Source organism: Ambystoma mexicanum, chromosome 5q (assembly GCF_040938575.1).
Source record: "Ambystoma mexicanum isolate Mex_15411 chromosome 5q, UKY_AmexF1_1, whole genome shotgun sequence".
NCBI classification, from domain to species: domain Eukaryota; kingdom Metazoa; phylum Chordata; class Amphibia; order Caudata; family Ambystomatidae; genus Ambystoma; species Ambystoma mexicanum.
In genome coordinates, this window is record NC_090933.1 from 672,145,357 (window position 1) to 672,168,646 (window position 23,290).

Below are 23,290 nucleotides of genomic sequence, written 5' to 3' on the forward strand. Positions count from 1 at the left end.
AACCTGATTTCCATCTCCCAATCTGCTTGATTGCCACTTCCCCCATGCCCACTGCTGCTGCCGAAGTCGCCGCCCCTATACGAAAAGAGTGTGTACCAAAAACCCCTTCCGTTTCCCCTATGGCTTGTAAAGCCAGCTCCATCACCCTTTTAAACTGAAAGCGACTTAGCGATGAACCATCCTGATGGATGAGCAGCGGGGCTTCCTTTACTGACGGTGGCCTCAAGCCGAGGTACCTTGTAACTGCACTGACTGGGCATATCGGGCTCCCTGCGATGAGCTGTAATGACACCGTGCAGCCTTTGCCATCCTGGTCTGTTTTAGACCTTTTTAACCATAACATTACTTGTTGCTCTGAACATTGTACATCCTGAATTTGCAAAAACTTAAGCCCTTTTGCGCCTTTGTTCTCAGGTTCTAATTCACTTACCCTGAATGCCCCGAAAAATGCCAGGGTAAAAGCTGCTTTGAACAATGCTGTTTCGTAGGCCCCGTGGCATATCCCCCCGAGACAACATACCACTTTTTGCAACTTGTCTACATCAATGGGCCTCCTTGCGTCCTTCTCCACTGTTATCTGTCTAGCCCACCCCTTCATTGCCATTCTGATATAGTGTTCCTTAGTTGGATCAGTCTCCCCCTCCAGTTTGCTGAAATGAGTGATAGCTGCTAGATGGTGTGCCATCCAAGATCTTGACCTCCCCGCACGCCACCCCCCTCCCATGAAGGCCCTTACTGGCAAACCTTGATGGTTTACCCCTAGTACCTCCCGCTTGAAAGTCTGGTAGCGTTCCCAGCCAGCTTTATACCTCCTTGTCGTGCCTGGTGCCAGAGCCGTCTGGATGAGGGCATTCAGATTACCCCAATCATGTCCCACCACTGAGCTTGGAACGGGGACATCACCTTCTCTGCTCCCGGGCAGTTCTCCTGAAATTTCCCCCACTGTAAACGAGAGAGAGCATCAGCTGCCACGTTCCGCACCCCAGGAATGTGTCTCGCTTGCACTTCAATATTTCCAGCCAACATGCATTTCTGTAACTCTCTTAGCAGCTGCAACACTCTTCTGCCACTGGCAGCCCCTTGGTTAATGACTTGGACCACTGCTAAGTTGTCCGACCAGAGTATGACTCTGCTGTTCGCCAGCTGTTCCCCCCACAGTTTGAATGCTACCACAATGGGGAAGAGTTCCAGCAGAGTGATGTCCTTTGTGACCCCTTTGCGCTGCCATTCTTGGGGCCATGCCTTCCCACACCATTTGTTACCAAAATTGCACCAAACCCCTTTGCTCCTGATGCGTCTGTGACCAACTTATGCCTGCCCTTGCGACCATCTTGGCTGCGCCAGATCAACACCCCATTAAAGTTGTCCAAAAAGTTGTCCCACATTTCTAGGTCATCCCGCAACTCCGCCCCTAGCCTGACGTGTTGATTTGCATGTTGTAGGCCGACCATTTTTAGTTCCACATTCCTTGCAAATGCTCTGCCTACTGGGATGACTTTCCCTGCAAAATTAAGGTAACCGGCCAGTACCTGCAGTTCCCTGAGTGTCACCTTCTTCTTCCCTCTCAACCCCCCGATAACCCCCTTCAATTTTGCTACTTTGTCCTGGGGCAGCCTGCATTCCCCCTTCACAGAATCAATCTCAATCCCCAAGAAGGTAAGACATGCCACTGGGCCCAGCGTTTTCTCTCTGGCCAACGGTACCCCCATGACCTCCATCAGCCTCTCAAACGTGGCCATGAGGTTCTCGCATTCCCTAGACCCTTCACTCCCAATGAACAAAAAATCGTCCAGGTAATGGACTACAGCCCCTTCGTGGCATTCTTGCTTCACCGCGAACTCCAAAAAGCTGCTAAATGCTTCAAAATAGGCACAAGAAATGGCACACCCCATCGGAAAACATTTGTCATAGTAATACAGATTTTGCACCTTAAAGCCCAACAAGTGCTGGCTTTCTTCGTGAATGGGTAGCAACCGGAATGCTGACTCTATGTCTGATTTTCCCATAAGGGCTCCCTTCCCGGCAGCCTTCACCACCTCCACGGCGTCCTCAAAAGATGTATCATGTACCCTGGCCCTATCCTCGCTAATCCCATCATTGACTGACTCCCCTTCTGGGAAAGAGAGGTGATGGATCAACCGAAATTGCCCTGCTTCCTTCTTGGGCACCAGCCCCAGTCGAGATACCACTAAGTTTGGCATTGGAGGATGCTCAAATGGGCCAGCCACTCTGCCTAGCGCCACCTCTTTGGCCACTTTCTTGGCCACCACTTCCGGCAAGCCCAGCGCTGACCGCAGGTTGGCTGCCTCTTTGCCCTTTTTTCTCACTATACTCGGGATCTTGAAGCCCCACCTGAAACCTTCCCACAACATTCTGGCATCTTGATAATTATGATAAATATTTAACCATGGAGTCATTGCCTGTAGCTTAACCGGGGTTGGCAACCCCATTTTAATCATACCAATACATTTCTCATTCTGGATCATTTTTGACATTGTGTTACCCGCATTAATCTTTTTTGACCTTGTCTCTACCCTTTGGGCTACTCCTGCGCCTCCCCTCGCTGGAAGCGGTGTTGCGTTCCTTGCTGTTGGCTCCACGAGGGTGCCTAAACCGGCACGCTTTACCAAAGGGGCAACCCTCTTCTGAATTGACCCTCCAGCATTCTGCTTGCTCCCCCTGGAAGCTGGATCTATTGTTCCAGGAGGAGTGCCCGTGAAAAGACGCCCTCGCCCGCCGGGTGAAACCCCCCTGCCTCTCCAAAACTGAGGTTTCTCAACTGCAGATTTCTCACTTCCCTCTCCCGTAAGCACCAATTTATCCAAAACCCTGCCCACATCCATTTCATCCCAGGATAAGGCTGGCCATACTTGCATTTTTAAACGGAACGCTCTATCATATTGCAGCCATCCTTCACCCCCTCTTTTCAAATAAATACTTTGAATGTAATGACCATAAGCCAGCATTGACAAAGCGTCCTGCGGGTATTTCTCCACCATTATTGACGTATACACAAAAAATGCCTGCAACCAATTATGCATAGTAGCTTCTGTCTTAGGTGATTCCTTCTCTCTTTTTTCTTTTTCTTTCTCTGACAATTCCTTCAACCCGTTACCCAAAGGCTCCATCCCAATGAGCTCTAGAATGTCTATGAACTCCTTCCTCCATACTTTCTCTTTAATTGATAATGGTATATGCCAAGACAGAGAATTAACCGCTACCCTCACCGGCGCGAAGCCCGGCATTGTTCTCCCATATTGCGTCATAGTACCCCACACTCCGTCCTGGTTGACAAAGGAACTAGGCCCCGGGGGTAAACCTGTATTCGCTACGCCCTGCCCCCACCATGAGGGGGGTTGCGTTGCCACTCCTCCCCTTGCTAAATCTTGCTGGTTCCCTGAGGCAACCCCAATTATTGCACCAGTGCTTGTCGCCGGCATGGATTGCTGACTTTGCAGGGTTTGGCCCGCAGCGATACCCCCATTGTCGCCACTAACCCCCGCCCCTGCACCTTGCTGGAGTGGCTGTTGTGCCGCTCCGCCTCTGTCTTGGGTGATTGGTTGCTGTGTTCCCATATTTGGAGTTGGCATTGTGGACCAGCCCCCCAGCCCTTGGCCCCCTGACCCTGCCACCCCCCGGTGGCTTGGCCTGCTGATGCTGCCCATATACCCAGGTTCCCTGCCCCCGAGCTCCCCATGGCATGCTGATAACCCCCGGAGCCCACTACCCCGGAGCCTGGTGCCACCCTGCATTGTTGCAATACAGCCGCCCCATTACCCAAATGGTTAAACGCATTTATGTTCCCGCTCAACATTTGACCACTCACACCATTCCCCCAAGCTTGCATACATTGCATCACCATACCTTTAACTGTTTCCAAGGATGTGGGGCCTTCGTCCCTCGCAGCCACCGGTCTGGTTGCAGGCGTGCTGGGTGCTCCCTGTCTCCTCGGTGTCCCCACAGGCTCGGGCGCCGGTACGGCCACAGCCTCCTGTGTCTTCCCCTTGCTACTTGTCCCGGTAGCTCTAGCTTTCTTGTTTCTGGCCGCCTGCTCTCTGCTTGCCAAAGCCCTTTGTGTCATGACTCTTTTCCTTTTTCCGGTTGGCTCCTCTTCCTCACGTCCCTCTTCCTCCTGTTCCAGCACGTCCTCCTCATTTGGAAACATCAAGGGGGAAACCGGGCCCTCGCTTGACCCTGGTTGATCATCCTCTGCTTGAGAAGCCAGTGCCTCCATCCATCTGCTGCCGTGTTTAGCCACCACCAGCTTGGCCATGGAGATAAAAGCCTCCATATCCATGCTTGGCGCTTTCTGCTGCCTGGTGCACCGATGCCCTGCTGCCCCCGTGTCCACCTTTTTGCAGGGCACAATGCAGTGTGTTTCCCCTTGCTGCAACCCCTGATGCCTGCAGCAAGTCGTATTGGGGGCCCGCTGTCGCCTTGTGTGCTCAATAACACGTGTCCCAGTTTACTCGCACACCCCCACTTCACGTGTGCCTGCCGGGTTATCTGTCCTCAGGCCCCTGCCTGTTGCCAGTTCTTTTGGGACCGCAGGCCCCTCTGCCGCCGCCGGTCTCCACGTGCCTCGGAATGCTCTCGCACCCCTACCTCACCACTGCTGTATGGCCACCGGACGATGCCCGCCTAACGTTCCTTTAGAGGACCGTTGGCTCCTTCTGCGACGATAAGGCCTTAGCTCGGCCACGTTGTTCCTTCGCTGTGTGCCGGGCGTTGCTCGCTCTCTCCCGGTCACGCTTTCCGCGGCTTCCTGGTTTCGGTGCTTCCTCCGGCTGACGCGCTCACCTTCCTCACAGCTGGGCTGGCGCTTCGATGCACGCCGCGGCTCCTCGGCTGCTCCTGGCTTCCGTGCCTCCCTTCTTTCTCCTGTGCTCGCTCGCGCTCTCACTGGGCGGGGGCTCCTCCGGTGTTCCTCTCATCCAGCACACGCCACGAATCACTCAGCTGCTCCTAAAACAAAACGAAAAGCTCCTTAAAGTCCGTGCGGGGTTCTCCTGCGAAGCTGGCTGCTGATTTCCCTGGAGTTCCCGTTTGTTTATAAAGTAGAAGCCCCTCCCCTTTCTTTTGTCACCCTTCGCGGGCTTTCCTAAGATTTGCTGCGCATCCTCGCCTTTTCGCGGGCTTCTGTTGTATTTGCAGCGCTGGGCTTGGCTCCTCCCCTTTCATCCGTGAAGGGGAGGTAGGAGAGGGGACACTGCCCAAGTTATCGGGGTGCCTCCTCCATTTTGTGTTGCCTTCGTCGACACCTGTAAATAGGGTGCCGCGGCTCAAAAGAAAATACTCTGGGCTCCCCTCCTCCTTGGGGAAGGAGTAGGGTGGAGCCAAGGTTTCTGCAACAGAGCTAGCCTGACATCTTTTAATGCAAAATGTATGTTTCAAATTTAAACTTGTGGGCATTCGTAATGCCCACAATTTTACATCTGAGGCATGTATATAATAGTTCTTCAGCAAAAAATTATTTTGAGTGAGTAATGGAAGCTGGGCTCTGCTGTTTTCATTGGTCACAATACCCACCCAAACAAAACAAGTCTTAACATTGCAACACATATATACCAGTTTGACATCTTTAGAACAGTATGCAAGGCTGGCTGTTTCTGGATTCCCTCTCGTGCCAAATCTTCTGAAGCTGGGCTTGGCAACAGATCTGGGAGTTTCCTGGGTTAGTCCTGGTCCTCGGGATAGAAAAGCTTCCTGTGCTGGCACTACATGTCTTCTGCCGGTCTCTATTGTTGATGTGCACAAATGCCATGTCTCTCAGTACTAATTAATTTCCCTATGGTCATATAACCATGCATCATCCTAAAAAATGGTTATTGAAAATGTGCAGCAAAAGAGAAAAACACAAATAATTAACTGACGTGTGGTAAATATTGTTAAATAGCAAGGATCAAAGCAACCTCAAAGTAAACAGAGTACATTGGGAATGCCAAATTGATTGGTGATTGCAGCTACCATACCGGCTCATTGGCATATCCAACAGTCAATGTATGACAACCACTTTGCCAAGCAGTTGAATCGATATTAGTAAAGTATCCAATCCTATCCTATAACACTACATGCACAGACATCCTTATCTCGAGACCCAGCTTCACCTCTCAGCCCTTCCTCTTCTAAAATTCTGCTAGACTACCAAATTCAGTGAGTAACATTATCTCTGGAAATCAGAATCAGCTATTTTATCATCACATCCCAATCCTGAGGCTGTTCAAATGAATATAAATAGATAATTGTTAAATGTCTTTATTGTTAGGGTGAGTGTTGTGAAAATATATATGAACACCAAGCCCAGTGTGCATTATGTACTAGTGATATAAGCATAACACATGTTGTATCACAGGTATATTTGTAAGATATAAAGATCTTTAGTTATTATGTTCTGAGAATGATCTTTGATTTTGTACAAAACAGCCAGGGACCCTGATTGGTGCTTTTTGTCCACGCCCCTTTCCAATAAGGATATTTCAAAAGAGTAGAATACGAGTTTACCAGACTGTTCATCTTAGAATGATAACCTTCTTTCAGAGAATAATGCATATGGTTATTCTAGGTTTTGATTATGGCTTTGCTCAGTAAGATAAGTGTGGCATTATTAATATGAGTGCAAAATATAATCGATGTAATCATTAGAACATACAGCTGCAAAATATTTAAAAAAGAGCCAGTTTACAATGGTAGTACATTTAAACCAGTTTTCTTTTTAAATAGCTCATTTTGCAGAGAATACACACCATTTTGTTGAGAACCGAAGCAATGTTACTTTTTTCTTGCTGGCCACTGATTGGTTAGTAGTGCTGCTGAACAAATGGATTTGTTACAATATGCACAAACACTGGTAAATCAGAACAATTGGAAAATAAATGTAATTTTGGACCTGGCAGTCTGAACCTCTGGTACCTTACAAGGTGTGCCAGAACTCCCCTTCCATGCAGAGCCAATTTGCATCCTTCTCACCTCCCCTTGTATGAACAATGGGCCCTCCATGTGAATGAAGCATTCCTACAGGACACATGTGATGGCAATGTAAGCATCCAAATACCAGTCTGGGACCCACCTCAAGGGCTGCCTCAGTGGCTGCTGTCCATATTCCACTTTAACCATCGAAGATACAGCAGCTCCCCCTTCCAGGCTTCCTGTGCTGTTTTCTTTGTTCAAGCTGATGTCAGCAATTGTTCAGGTGGGTCTAGCATATGAGCATCTGGCAATGTTACTCTCACCCAGAGAGAGAGAGAGAGAAATAGAGTGAGACAGTAAGACAGAGAGAGAGATTGACGGATATAGGGAAATAGACAAAAGGAGAAAAGAAGGACAGAGAAAGAGAGTTGTTCAGTGAGAGACAGAGAGTGCTAGATTGGTGAATAATACACCAGGTCCAGCTAATGTACAATGTTTCACTCTAAATAAAGATTTTACTTGCCTATTAGCGTCTAATATTGCACTGAATCCGCTGCATATTTCATTTAAACTAAGGATGAGCAGAGTCTTCCCAGATTGTGCTTGTTTGAGATACCCGTGCCAGATATCCTTCATTTGCAGGCATGTCGAAATCATTGCAAATGGCGTCTCTCAAATTCACATTTGGAACTGAAGCTCAATGAATCTAATGAATTGTATGTTTTTGTTTACTCTAGATGGAGATACACCAATTGTACTTCAGCCGACAAATGCAAATGAGAAGACCCAGTTGATCGGAGACGGTCACCGTGGCTACCAAACCGACTCATAGGGATAAGCGACGGACAATAGATAATGACCACTCTGCCCGGCTCGTCCCCACATTCCCCCACATGTTTCGCAGTGGTTTTCAGAGTACCCTTACGTCACTTTCAATAAAGATAACACCTGCTTGCTTTACATGTTGCAACATTCTTGTATTCATTTGTCTGGCTGTAACTCTTTCGGTGGGTTTTTTGAAACTCTGCCATCCTTTCGATGAACACACATTTTTGCCCTTCATTTCTGCTGCTCCGCTCCTCCTCACTTCGTGCTCCTTCCTGTACTGTTTCTGGCCCATTGAAAATACTCAAAATAACAATATTTATAATCGGAAGTAGATGAACTTGAATGCGCTATTTTACTTTATTCATCCTCTCCTCCAATTAACAAGCAGGACACCTTTTATAATTGAAATATGTACAGGCGGTCTTGAACGCCAGAACATACCAGTGCGACTTCCTGGCGGCTTCAATTACGTTGCACCCATAAATGCTTCCAATTGGATGGCATTATGAATTTGCTCACAAGCATAACAAGCCATTGTTAAACTTGCAGAAAAACGTCAAATGCACGTCAGATTGCAGCTTTGATAAAGGTACATGAATGTAATCAATAATGTACTCAAATTATCAGTGCTTGTAAATCTTTGTATTTTATTCAAATTGTATGCCTGCTACTGCATAGCTTTAATGCACATATGATCTGACATTTTGTGACTTACAAAGGCTTTGATTACTTTTGTTGAGAATTGCAGAATCATTGGAACATGGCACCAACCAAGAAAGTGCCTAGCATTCCTCGAGTCCACATAAACCTGCACAATAAAAACACGTTATTTACTGGATGATGATTAGTTCATGCCTGTTTTGAAACATTCACAATATCCTTGTAGAGATGTACAAAGCAATGAAGTAAAACCCTTACACATATGCAGGAAATTAAGGCAGATCACAACCAGAGGACTAGAGCTGATACAACATCAGTGTAGCTAGAAATCGCTTTGTTTGCCTTGCCTGCATGGGCAAAAGCCTGTGTGTGTGTGCGTCATGTAGAGACAAACCTGTCGACTTCCAGTTAAACATTCAGTCAAGATATGTTTATAGAGCGAGCAATGAAATTAAATACAGTTAGAAATCAATTGCAGCAATGCCTAGATAAAACCAAATGTTAACATGTGTTACGTACTTACAGCACTTCACCAGGACCGACTAATTTGTTTATAGTCCTTTCAACCCTATATTGCTCATCTTGCGGGGCAAGGATACCCTGACGAAAATGAACCCTTACCAAAGATGATTTGTTGTGATCCCCTAGAAAACTGCGACTTAATTCTCATTTATCATGTAATGTCTTCAACCTGGTAAATCATGTAGAGCGGTGTCTGTTGAGTTATGTAAATCATGTACAGCACTTTGATGCTTTCTTTGGTCTTGTTTCTGCTATATAAAACGACTCAAATAAATATTAATGAATAAAATGAATAACAGCCATTGAAAATGTTTATTAGTGCTTTTCAGGTTCACAATATGAGACACATTTTATATTTCAGAAGCCCTCCACCATTTTGTTTCTGACTGCAAAAAGGCCATTTTGCTGTGTGTTCTGCAGAAGTGGCCACAGTCAAAATTTAAAGGTGTAAACAATGATTGTGTTTTGGAAAATGTGCATATAATGAAGTTTCATGGAGGTTATTTTCACATCTTTTGGTCATTCTGAAAATCTGGTAGGATTTAACTTCTGAGCGAATCGATGAGCCCAGCAGTAGCGGTGCAGTGATGTTTGCTTCGGTGGCAGCAGGCACCAGTGGGGTTCATTCAACTGAATTCGATGCTTGTCTGGTAGCAGGCATCAGCCGATGAATAGAAAGAAACATGCTTTAAAAGGGAAAGGTAAACATAATGAACTGAAGTGAAATCATAGAGACATGGAAGCACTCAAAAATATAGGGCCACGTGTTAAAAAATGAATACAGAAAAGGGCAGAAGATGTTTTTTTACCTTGGGGCATATTCCCCAAAACAAAAAAGCGAGCAATTCCTAGATAGGCAAGAAATGTGCAACAAATAAATGTGCATGATTTTCACACGTGTGAATCTCAGCGATGCTATAATGCAAAAAAGACGCATAAATGGAGTGCAAAAGATGCTCAAAGTGGGGAAAACCATGTAAAGCAGCCAAATTACACGTGCAAGAGGGAGTGATGAGCACACGTAGGCAAAGATGCTCAGAAAATCCAATTCACAAAAGTTAAAACAAAAGATTTTCTTTTAAAATCCCCATTTCCTTTTGGTCCAAATAAAAGTGGAACAAGTGGGCCCGGAAAGGGTGCAAGTCAAGAGGCAACAAAATCAAGTGGCACATATCACATACATTTACCTATTTAATTCAGCAGAGACAGCAGTCAAACACACATGCACAGAATGGCCGTACCAGGGAGCATCCTTCTGGCGTGCCAACTCAGAGGTTTGAGATAGAGGATGTAGAGTAAAAGAACATACAGGAGGAGGTTGATCACCTTTTCATTTGCAGATGAGAATGACATGCTTAGTTACTACACCCCCCCACCCCCGAGATTGCAGCATACATCAAAACATGGTGCTACTCATCATTGGGCAAACCTTTTTGACTTATCCACGTGAACTCCTGACCCCTTGCGAGGCATGCCTGACTGAAATGAGACTGTACACAGTTTGACTTGAAAAATATGTCTTAACATCAGACCAGTATAGAAAAATATGAATAGCAACACACCAGGACCCAAAGTAAGTGAATACCGAGGTGGAGCAGGAAGACTTTTAACCAATCAATTAAAAAATTTGCCAGTTGAGCCCAGAAGTGGGGTGTGCTCCATTGAGGAAGAGAGGAGCACCCTGGATCCCAGAAGAGAAGTGTGTTCCAGTGAGCGGAAGAAGAGCCCCCTGAACCCTCGAAGAGTGGTCTGCTTCAGTGAGGGAGAGAAGAGCCCCCTGAAGCCCTGAAGAGGGGTGTCTTCCAGAGAGGGGGAGGAGAACTCCCAGTGAACTACAAAAGATGGGTTGCTTCAGTGAGGAGCTCACTGAACCGCTAAAGAGGGTTCTGCCTCATTGAGGGGGCGAGGAGCCCCAAGAACCCTTGAAGAGGGTTGTCTTCCAGTGAGGGGGTGAAGAGCCACCCTTAACCCCAAAAATGTGTGTGCACATGTAAGGGGAGAGGTGCCTCCTGAACTGTAGCAGAGGGGTGTGCTCTTGTGAGGGAGAGAAGAGCCCCAGGCAACCTCAAATGTGGGGTCTGCTCCATTGAGGGGGGCAAGAGTTCCCATGACCCCTGGGAGAGGGGTGTGCTCAAGTGAGAGGGGGAAGAGCCCCAAGAACTCCAAAAATGGGCTCTGCTCCGTTGGGGAGGAGGGGAGCCCACTGAACCCAAGACGAGGAGTGAGCTGCAGTTGGGGGCCTCCCTCAGAACTACAGAAGAGTGGTGTACTCCGGTTAAGCAGACAAGAGCCCCTGAACCTCAGAAGAGGGTGTGTTCTTGTTGATGAAGAGGTCAGCCCCTGGGACTCCAGAAAGGGGGACAGATCTATTTATGGGAGGAGGGCCCCTTGAGACCAGGAGAGATCCCTGACCCAAGAGAAGGGATGGCTGTGAAACAGTAAGAGCTAGAGTGACGTTGACCCCAGAAGAGGGGATGTGCTGCAGCAGAGGAGAGCCCCTGAAACCCAGAAGAGGGGTGTGTGAAATTGAAGCGAAAAACAGAGAGTGAGCAGGGCACCATATCCTTGGGAGAGTGAGCACAGCACTAATGACATGATATCCCTGGGTGCAGATTAGTGATCAGGGCACAATATCCCTGGGAGTGGATGGGAGGGCTAGCTATGCATGATATAGCTAAGTAAAAAACAGAGGGAGAGAGCCCTGGAAGAGTGGAATAAATAACAGATAGAAGGAGAGTCCCAGTGAAGGGGTTGACCTTTGGAACATTTAGCAAAGGGAGGAAGCCCTCAATTCCACGAGAGGCAGAGAAGCCCTGTGGGCCCCAAATGATGTGATATAGAATGAATGCTAGAGTGACCTATATGGGAGACCATCCTGCCTGGAGCTTTCTGAATGTCTTTTTGTTTGTTGTCCTTCATTCATGATACTGAGTTCAATGACTATGTCTCCCAACAATCTTTGTTATAGCCATCCTGAATCAATTTCCAGACAATATTGTGGTTTACTTCTTTTTTACTAAAACCTTTCCGGTTTATTCTAGTAGCAGTATTAGTGTGTTCCCTCTGCCATGTGCCATGAGGTGCCATCCATGGGATTGCAAAGCCTGACACAAAGTTTGACCCATACCCCAAAAATGATTTTCTCCCTTCCGTTAAAGACCGTAGATCAGGGTAGTTCTGCCCACCTTTATTATGGCGCCCACTAAAAGCTTAAGAGAAGTTCCCCAAACCCAAAATGGAATAAGCTTTGAGTCTCCCCAGTTAGGAGGGAAACCTAGAAAATCTGGATAAATTGTTTACTTCCTGACCCCTCAGGCCACATCCCAATCAGTAGCTCTCCCTGGAAGTGTTTATGATCACTTGACACCTGGGAGAGAGAAGACATGCATGGAAACTGACTTGGATGTAGAATTACCCTCCTAGTGCTCTGGATACCTCATGCCTCAAATGCCAGCAGTCTTGATAGAGGTTATATGGTATATTGTCTGCAATTCATCCAAGCAATCTAGCTGTTCTCACTGTAACTTTTTCCTCCACCGAACTGAAGATTAAGAAGGGAGATATCATCTCCCAATTCCATTATGACATGGTCTGGTATACATAGCCCTCCCAAAAGTTAAAGGAAGAGCAATGGAAGAAAAGAAGTGAGTAAAGAAAATGCTTCCCTTCCCTTCAGAAGGCCTCCAACCCTGAAGAGAGCCAATGCGGTCCCCTGTCCAGCCACTGGTAAAGAAAAGGGAAGATTCTGTGAAACTCACCAGAGAAGATATTGCAGAATATCCCAAAGGTCCAGAAAATCCCTCAAGATTAGAGGAAGTCATCTTCCGAGTGAGCCAGGCCAATAGTGTCCAGGTGATGAAAAAGTATATTGAAAGATCCTTGCTCATGGATGAAGAAGCACAGGAGCTGGACTTCCCAGAAGAGATAAAACTTCTTACACCTACACGGACCATTATGAACCCGCAGCTCCGCGATACACAGTATCATTTGAGGCTGATACCATTTGCAAGGACTACCCTGCAACCACCACTTACGGTATTTTGGTGCCTCTTGTCATGTCTGCATGTTGACCTCCATACTCTTGTGTTCCCGCCCTGCCTCTATAGCCCATTACCCGCTCTATAATCATATTGTACCACATTACGTACTATCCCTGCGCAACTGCATGCATGTTTAGTCCCATTTGTCCTAACCCATTCCAGGTGCCACCCGCGCCCTACCACTGGATTTAAAATAACAGCTACTACTGCTACCCAGTACGTGCATCTTCCATGGTGTTTTACAAACTTTTGATGTAACCTACACTGTGTTATCACATCTAGCATGCTTCACCTACTGTCCCCTGTTCCACTGTTTTCACAATGAATACTCACCTGAATGACCGCTGTAACCTCAAATGCATTACTTCTGCATCTCAAACAATGTATGTGTATTCCATTCAAATCAGCCCAGAGTGACTTGCACAGCCTTTAACAGGTCCAATCTCACAGTTTACAATCCTCACAAAGTAGTACCCTCTGCCCACCTAGATTACCTGGAAACAGTCAACCTCTGCATGTACATGCCTGCCACAACACCCAACCGCTTCAAGTCAATTGCCAACTCCTATTCCTGTTGACAGTGACCACTAGCATACGCACTGCTAACAGTGACCGCCAGCACAACCACACCACTATGTATCGGCCAACCTTTTACACCATCTTACTGAGGACTATCCTCAACTTAATCTGTACATCTAGTCCCACTATTGCACTCACCCCACTAGTACCAGCAACTGCACCCAACTACATGACCCTCGATAACTGCCTTCCACCTAACCCCGTCAGCCAGCACCAGCCGGACTTCACACCATGTAGGCTCACTCGAGGAACCTCAAAGATTGCGCTAGGCTTCCTAAATAATTTTGACCCCTCACCAGAGCCTCCCCTCCTACCACAACGAGAACTACTAGAAACCTCTCCCCACACTATAAGCCCAGCAACTCACTCTGCAGCCCTACCACATCTCCCCACTCTCAATCACCCAAGAACACCCAACTCATTCAGACGGATAATACCTCTCCTAAGCACAATCATAACTATCAGGTACCTCCTATGACACCCACTGAGACTAATATGTCTAACATCAGAGGCGCCCTAATAAATGCCCGATCTGTACTAGCACACGCCACAGAAATAGCAGACCTTCTACAGCTAGAGAAATTGGACTTCCTAGCCATCACAGAATCATGGCTCCACTCTGCAGCAGGTCCCGCACTCATGTTAGCTATTCCAGAGGACTACTCTCTCCTTAGAGCAGACAGAACCAAATCATGAGGCGGAGGCCTCGCCCTAATTGCTAAAACTAGCCTAGCCCTCAGACTCACCCCACCCCACAACTCCGATTCCTGCAAATCCCTCACAGCCACATTACCTCTCACTGACACCCAAACCCTGACTATCCACCTCATATACAGACCCTCAGGCCCTTTAGGGTCTTTTGAAGAGGACTTAACAACAATACTCTCTGACAACCTAAAAAACACATCCCAATGCCTTCTCCTAGGTGACCTTGATTTAGGGCTCAACGACCCTTCAGACCACCACGCAGCCCAAATCACTGACTGCCTTGCAGTAGTAGGGTTCACTCAAAAAGTGACCCTACCCACTCGCAATAAAGGAAGGACCCTCAATTGAGTTGCAGACTACAACTGCCAGACTTCCATCACATCCATCTCACCCCAACCTTGGTCCGCCCACTACCTGATAACATTCTCTCTAGAGGCCACTCTCACTACACCTCCAAACAACTCTCTAGCCCCCGCCATTCTCACCAGGAATAAAAGAAATATTACAGCTGAAAAACTTACCCCCCTCATCCTACCTACCCTGAACTCACTCCCCGACTCTACTGATCCCTTCACTTTTGTAGATGAGTACAACAAAATAATGACCTCGGCCCTAAACTTTATAGCACCACTAAAATTCAGAAAGAGCAAACGAAAAAAGCACCTGAAATCATGGTTCACTCCACACTTGAAGTCTCTTAGGCTTGAAAAAAGGAAAAATGAACAAATATGGAGACAAGACCCCGCCGAAAACAGCAAAAATAACCTCAGTAAACTCACTTCCATTTACAAGAAAGAAATTGTACTTGCTAAACAAATTTCCTTCGATCAAAGAATCTCCCAAGTCAACTCCAGTATAAAATGACTGTTCACCATTCTCAAAGAACTGGAAACACCCATCCAGGCCCCTGACACTTGTGTGAAGGACAAAACATAGTGTACCAGTCCAAAACGCCTTATGCAACAAGCTAGCATCCCTTCAAGCTAAGATCGCTAACAAAAACGAAACACTCTACCTTCCCACCCCCAATGCTACCTAACCCACTCCTTCACCATCCAAACAGTCTCCCCTGCTTCAGTTTTGCCAAAGTAACCATTTTAGAGGTCGACAAAGTCTTACCCTCCCTCAAACCCTCAAACTGCCAAGGCACCCCTGCCCAGCCCAAATCATAAAGGATGCAGCCAGAGACCTCTCACCATTCATTTCCAAGCTCACCAATGCCTCCTTCTCATCTGGTATCATCCCCAGCAACCTCAAAGAGTCATGGGTTTTCCGACTACTCAAAAAGCAAACTCTGGACCCTACTATACCCACCACCTACAGACCCATCACCACAGTCCCCTTCCTTCTCAAAATACTAGACAAGGTAGCATACTCCAAATACAACAATACTTAGAACTTAACCATCTCTTAGGAGTCCGTCAATCCGGTTCCAGACCCCAACATGGGACCGAAACAGTGCTGATTAACTTAAAGGCACAAATTGACTAGCTCAGAGACAGTGGTATAGCAGCCCTACTGCTTCTACTCGACATCTCTGCGGCGTTTGATTTAGTAGATCACAGAATCCTCTGTAACCACCTGAACTCTGCTGCCCACTTCTCGCAAGAAGCAATAGGTTGGATTCAATCATTCCTAGACAACAGGACAATGCGCGTTTTCTCTTCCTCAGCATCCGCTGACCCCATAAGTATCACCTGTGGAGTGCCCCAGGGATCCTGCATGTCCCTGACACCTGTATTACATATTCACAAAGCTCCTTTATGATGATCTCGATGGTCTTGGCATCACCTACACGAATTATGCCGATGATACCCAGATCCTCATTCCGTTGACGGGAGATTACATCAAGGATTTGGCCTTGGTGAATAGGGTGTACCTCATCATTCAGGCATGGATGGCCTCTCATGGCCTATGCCTGAATGATGACAAGATGGAACTTGTTATCCTCTGCACCCCCGCCAACATCAATAAACTTGGCCACAACTACACCAACTTTATAATAGATGGCAACAATATTAAAGTAGCCAAGGAAGTCAAAACCCTTGGCTTCTACCTAGACGCCACCCTCAAAACTGGACTATTGTAACACCCTATATTTAGGGAGCAACAAACACATCACCAACAAAATCCAGATTTTACAAAATAATGCACTCAGAGCAGCTCTGAATATCCCCAAAAAAACACATCTCTGACATGAGCTAATAACTGGCTTACCACAAAAGACAACATCTTACTAAAAGCACTTTCTCGGACTCACAAATGCCTCGACAACGCAGCCCCACAATACCTCACAGCCAGATTCACAAGACAGTCTTCCAACCGCCCCACCAGAACTGCTTATACCAATCTTCTAACAGTACCCAGATTCAAACGCACCAAAACTGGGGGACGCAGCTTCCCGGTTAAAGCTCAATCATACTTGCGCTTTAGGTCCAACCTCATCCACTGGATCAAGGAAAACGACCGCTAACTTGCTACGACACACCATTGCTTCTCACCTTACTCACCTCCCTTGCCCTACTTCCCTAACATTCTGCATTTTTGTATATGACTTAACTGTATTTTTTATATATGACCAATGGTCTGTACATATCCTGTATATAATGCATGTTCTTGTGTCTGCACAGCAATGTAACCAAAGCTGACAATCCTGCTTGATGCCTATTTCGGCCTTATACCCTCGGGTCTGGTGCACATTATACATATTAAAACAAACAAACGGAAGATAAGGACAAAGAACCACCTAAGCCAGAAGCATCAGACCACCAGCACACCAGACATCGGAAAGCAGTTTGACAGTCACCAGTTCAGAGGAACAGCCTCTAGTGTCCCGAGGAGAGATGCTGGACAGAATGCTGTGCAAGCCAAAGGCAGTGACAGAGACACCTTATGACACTAATCACCTTCCCAATGCATTTCCTGATGATGCAGATGGTATTCAACAAAAGAAAAACGTATCTAAAATCCTGCATCACCCAAAGTCCCACATTTTGGGACTACAAAAATCTTGTTTTCCAAAACACCCAATTAGGGTAGCGGGAGTTGCAGGGGTATCCCTGCTCCCCAAATTCGGTATTTTGGTCTGTAGGGGTCACAGGGGTGTCCCCCACATACACAACATGTGTTACGGGGGACAAAAAAATGTAATCTTGAATTACAAAATGCGAACCTATTGTGTTCGTGATTTTGTAGTTCAAGCTTTTCATTTTCGTGATATTGACGTACATCCAATGCAGATCATATAGGATTCTAAATAACATGCAGAGAGGTGGTCTACCAATGAGGAAACTGTTTCAGAGTATGAAAGGGAGCCAAGCCCAGAAGTTCTGATGGAAATCCTTGAACAGGTATGGGTGTTTGCCCCACATTACCTTGTGTTTGTCAGATGAGTGGGTAGGGAGTATGAAAGGATGCAACTCAGAAAACAGTAGTTAATCTGTCAAGACCACCAGAGAGGTTAGGAAAGTAGAATCCATAACGCTGCTGAAATTCCATTTACCCAAGGAAATCCCACAAAAAAGAAGGGCCGAAGAAGAAAACAACCTCCAGTCTTTGAATGGACCCGACCAGACCCAAAGAAGACTTCAGGTACCAGGAAAAGGAAATGGTCAGAACATAATTAGCAAGTTTAGACTTGGGAAGCCAAGAGAATGCTGTTCAACTAAACCAACTCTAGAAACAAGGCTAGGGAAAACCAAAGTGCCACCCGTATGCATTCATGGCTGTAGGAAATGTGATTACATGGCCATGGTGTTAGTGGAGAAGACAAAAAGGTCATGGGTGGTGTAGTATCAAGGAATCCTGAGTTTACCAGAAGCCCTTCGCTTCGGACACAATTCCCTGAATTTAACAAATGGTTTGATCATGCATGCTTGAATAAACCTTGAAAGAGCCGAGGACCCAGATTAAAAACAAACTCAGACTATCTAGGAAAATCTCCTAAGCCAGCAGAACAGGTATTTAGTCAACCTACTGGGAAATCAAGGAAAAGTACATTCCATAAATCTAGCAAGATAAACCGGCAGTCCCCTGAAGTAGGAAAAGCTAGGGGTAGCCAAAGAGAAATAGTGGCAATATGTGGACAGTCACAGTGCTAACATTGCACCCAGTCCACTGTCCGACCGAGAGAAGGAATGAACTATTCCCAAATGCATTGAGAGAGCAACTAGTTAAAATGACATGCTATGGGTGCACACCTGCTTGGCATGCTAGAGTTCAGTGAGCAATTAGCTGGAGAGAGGATGACCTCCAATGGTCCACTGAACCCCCTCATTACTTAGAATAGTGGACAGGATCATTTGTACCGATGGCGATCCCCAGAGGGAGAAAAAAAACAACCCAGAAGGGGTAAAACCTCCAATTAACATAGAATCCTGGAACACACAGGGCACCCGCTTTGGAAGGAAGGTGAGGACACGCCAAGAAGGAAGGTGGAAAGAAGAGACAGAAGGATGGGAACAATAAGCGTCATTTTAACACAGTACTGTTGCAATGCAAGGAACCAGCGCTCTATAGGTCCTTAAGGATGACTTTGTAATATAACACCAATGTTCGCAAGTCATCGCTATCTTGGATGGGAACAGCATTCTGCGTGGAAGAGCCCCCAATGGTATCAGACAGATAGGTTAATGTGAGGTGAACGGGCAGTGGCCATCACTGTATGCTACCTCCAGGGCCATGGCGAAAAATGCTTACACAGATGTAAACTCTAGAACCATCTGGCCAACACAAGAGCATGGGGCCAGACAGCAAGTACCCAGGAAGCAAAGTTACCTCTAATTATTTTTCTCTAAGTGCGCTTAACTTTCATGCACATAGTAGTTTCCAAGTGTGCAACTGAGTAAGGAGGTAAGCCACTTTGTTAGCATGCACAGTTAGTGAGCTTCCATCTCCGAAGAGTTTGGAAGGGAATTTTCCCTTCCCAACCACTGCAATTGTCTAAGATTTCCCATAGTACCTACGAAAACTACTCCTGCATAGAGAAAAAAACGTGAAACCACAACAAAAGATTTGTATGCTTAGGATAAACAAAAGTTTATTTGTAGCTATTCATTTGTCAACACTGCTCAGAAACAATACAGAAAGTGTTTAATGCCATTTGATAAAAACACTCCTTTTTTATTAGAAAACACAAGTATCGCTTATCACTGAGGTGGCTGTCAATAAATTCAGACATGATACATTTTTGCAATAATGGCAACTAAAAGGAATGTGTCAGAAAACATGCCAAATAGGAGTGCATGTGGCACTTCATTGAAGCAATTCATGGGCCTGGAGAACATGCCTGTCATAATCTGTGTAAGGACGATAATTGCATCAGAATAAGGACACCAGAGAATAAGATGTTCAGAAGTGCTGGGCCTCTGTTTACTATCCAAATTAAGTTGTCCTGTGAATTGTGACAACATTTACTCAAAACTAGCCTTACAGCTAAGAGGCAAAAACACGATCAATTTCTACTCCCTAAAAACAGGAAAATGTGCCCAACAAAAACAGGAAACAAGGTACATATAGGAGACTATCCATTGTTTCTACCTGCAAAATTACACTGATATTTTTTGAATCAGTGATTAACAGAGCAATGTCATTGGTAGGAACACAAATATTATTACTGCCCGATCTCAAGAGGAATCTTTAGGGGAAAGAACATATTTTAAAAGCGTGAAATATGCCTACTGGCAAAGCACATTACTTTCTTAATCCCTGAACAATCATTTGATTCCAAGTAGGTAGTAAAATATTTTCAGAGCCCTGCTTGTAACTCTGACATAGGAAGTGAAATGACAGGACACAGAATACAGCTTATAGTTTTACCCACCCTTCCTCACCACAGCCTAGGCAAAAATCAACAAGAACCTTACTGAGGTTTCTTCTGGAGCCCCGTTGAAGGAAATCACCTATATGTGACTTTTAAGTCAATAGCAGCAATGCTCACAGGTACAACAGACTTAGTGCCTTCTTCTGTAACTAGGGACCCCTCTTCTGAAATTCACTGTTATGAGTTGAACAAGATGCATGGGGATGCTAGAGGCAATACAGGCAAACACATGATTATATTGAAAAGTGCAGAGCAGCTGAGCATAGAAAGAAACAGAAGGTTCAGTTTCCTAGACTGTTACTAGCGTTTCCTATCATTTAGCATACAAACAACACATTTTCTTCACTGTATTGTACTGCCAAAATGTCTGATTTGGTTGTTCTAAATTGCTGTTTTGTTCTTCATTCCGAAGGAGTGTTCTCCTGTGCCCTGAAACCCGTACCCTTGCCCAACTTTTGTGCTAGCCTCCAGTAGTAGTAGACAGCATTTTGTAAAAAGTAAGGATATGTAAAAACGTTAACTGGGATATTTGCATACGCACAGTACTTTGCAAAATAAACATATTTGAAACTTCACCATGATATTATGTGCAGTTTAAGAAAATGCCAAGAATCTTCATGTGTGCAATTACTATAAAGAGCATACAAGATTGTTTGCCACATACCCCATCTTTCAATTATTGGGTAGGATTATACAATTGCTCATGAAACCGTTACCATACATTTTCTTTAAGGTCCATGCCCTCTAGAACTCTGAAAACTTGGAAATGTTGCAGATTGTGTCAAAGGCATTCTAGGTATCTGAATATTTATTTAGTCCATGCCCACTACTGTATGCAGACCAAGTAAATTGTATTCCAATGTTGCTCTCCACTTATTGAGTAATGTTAGCAATGCTAAAGCAGGAGATGCTTTGTCTTACATTTGCCTTCTCTGGAGGGTCAGAAGAAGGACAGAGATGAGTATCTTCCATTTCAAGAGTTTTTAGTTTTTAAATGAATAACATAAACTATTTACTATTCCTAAACTATGGGTTTTCCCTACCTTACACAAACTAACTAGGGTGCTTGTCTGTCATTGTGGAGTCCAAAAGGAAGAAGTGTCCTCTGCCCAAATCTAATCTACTCTGTCCCTACCACTATTCAGACAAAGAACTAAATCACAGGAGAATGGCTCCCTTCTCCTGTGTTCTGCTTCTTAACGAAGTCACTTTAGTAGTTGATCTTCAGGTAGTTCTTGGCAACTACTTTCACTAGTTGATACAGTTCAGAATTAGGATTCTTCTACTTTTCTAACGTGTCCTTGACACTGTGCTTTTCCCTTCTGGGGTTCCTTCGCTCTCTTTCTTGGCTTTCTATACGTACTACTCTTTCATGATTTAATGTCCACCCTCTTCTCAGGGTGGGCCAGTTAACAACACTTTCAACAAGTTTCTTACTTTGCTTCCATTCTTCTGTATTACTTGGACGAGTCGGGAGGTCCCAGTAATGTTTCTCATTCGCGTTCCACTCTTCACTCTCAATGGGACAATTATGATTGTGCCAGTAATGATTATCACTTGACTTCCACTCTTCACTCTTACAGGGAAGAGTGAAGGCCTCATTACGAGTCTGGCAGTAGCCGTGCCAGAAAAAACGGCAGGCTGCTGCCGGCCCCGTAATACCATTCCGCCTCCGTGATTGCCGGAATCACTGGGGCATTACAACCCCGGTGACCCAGCAATTCTGGAGGCAGAATTATGTAAATCCCCATTCCCATGGAGTCCCATAGGACTCCATGGGGATGAGGACAATGGAAACACTGGTTCCGTCTATGACAATGCCATTGTTTCCATGTCCACCTGCAGGCGGGTGGTGTTAATCCCGCCAGGTCAGACCTGGCGGGAGTGACACCTGCCGCCTGCAGGACCCTGAATCAGCCGATCTGGAAACAACATTGGTGGCGGTTTTACCGCCACCATTCTTTCCGGACCGGCAGGGTGGTAATGACTCATTTACTCATTATATTCATTATCCCTTCTGAGATTATCACTCAAATTCCACTCTTCACTTTTACTGGTACAAGTATGATTCATATAATCATTAGATTTGTTATCCCTCCTGGGAATATCACTTGAATTCCACTCTTCTCTCTTACTCATATGATTCATATGCTCCTTATATTCATTATCCCTGCTGGGTCTCCCTCTATCCCTGTTACCTCCTTTCCTTGGGAGTAGCATCACTTGGCCTGTCTGCAAGATGGGAAACTCTTCTTGTGATGTCAGGTTGAGTTCACTCTTCTCTCCTTGTTGCGCCTCCCTCTGCACCCATTCTGTGATGCGGGAGGGTCCGTGGTCTCAGCGTTGTTACTGGACTGGACAGTCCCCTGCATCGCGGTCACGCCACAACTCAATGTTTGGCTTCTTCATTGGGGTTCCCTTTCACTAGTTTCTCTGTCTTCACTTCACTAGTCTTCCCGGTCTGCACAGGGCACTTTTTGGCTTCTCTCAGCTTTCGCAGCAACACAGGTTTGAAACTCCCAGGCTTCCCTCAAGGATAGAGCTCCTACTTCTCTTTTTTTCTGGGCCTTCCCCAGCGAAGATAAATAGTCCTCTCTCACTTTCCATTGAGTATTCTGTATCGCTTGATCACTCTTATTCTCAGTATTGGCAAGATAGGTTTCTTCACAATGAACTACGGGTGTTATATCACAATAGCAAACAGTAGTTTATTTTTCTTGGCTTATTTGTATTGTTGCTGTAAATGATGGGTTGTCAGTGAGGGAACTGGGAGTCCTTGTCCCCAAGGGGGGAGCCTCTCCCGGTGAGGTCCTGTTTGCCTCTTCCCCTAGGGAGGATGTTGCATGGTGGGCTCACCTTCCTAGTCTCATAAGGAAAGGCTCCCCCCTGGGGAGAAGTGTCTAGTCCCGCGATTCGTCACAATACTCAAAATCCTTGGAGGGCAAATTAACATTTTAGGTTGATAATTTGTTACTTTGCCAGTTCACTGATTCAATGTGCTTGTTTGACATATGTACAAAGAACAGGAAGGTTACACATCCAAGTAGCCTCCTTACTTACAGTCTGTGGGCCTCATCAGGAGTTTGGAGGTAGCCATGCCCTTAATAAGGGCATGGGGCATGGCTGCCTCCAAACTCGGGTCCGGGTTACCTGAATGGGGAAATACCGGGCCATTCCGACCTTGGAGGGCCCGGTATTTCCCCATTCAGGGAACCCGAACCCGGAC

General features: G+C 45.9%; 1 protein-coding gene across 1 annotated transcript in view; it reads left to right on the forward strand.

Annotated features, from left to right (window-relative positions):
• Positions 1–9,206, forward strand: part of DNAJC5B (DnaJ heat shock protein family (Hsp40) member C5 beta) — a 403,804-nt gene extending 394,598 nt beyond the window's left edge. Inside the window, exon 5 of the mRNA XM_069621124.1 lies at positions 7,644–9,206. Coding sequence (XP_069477225.1) covers positions 7,644–7,738 — 95 coding nt within the window. The 3' untranslated portion in view covers positions 7,739–9,206. The remainder of the gene's footprint in view (positions 1–7,643) is intronic.
• The last annotated feature ends 14,084 nt before the right edge of the window (positions 9,207–23,290 follow it).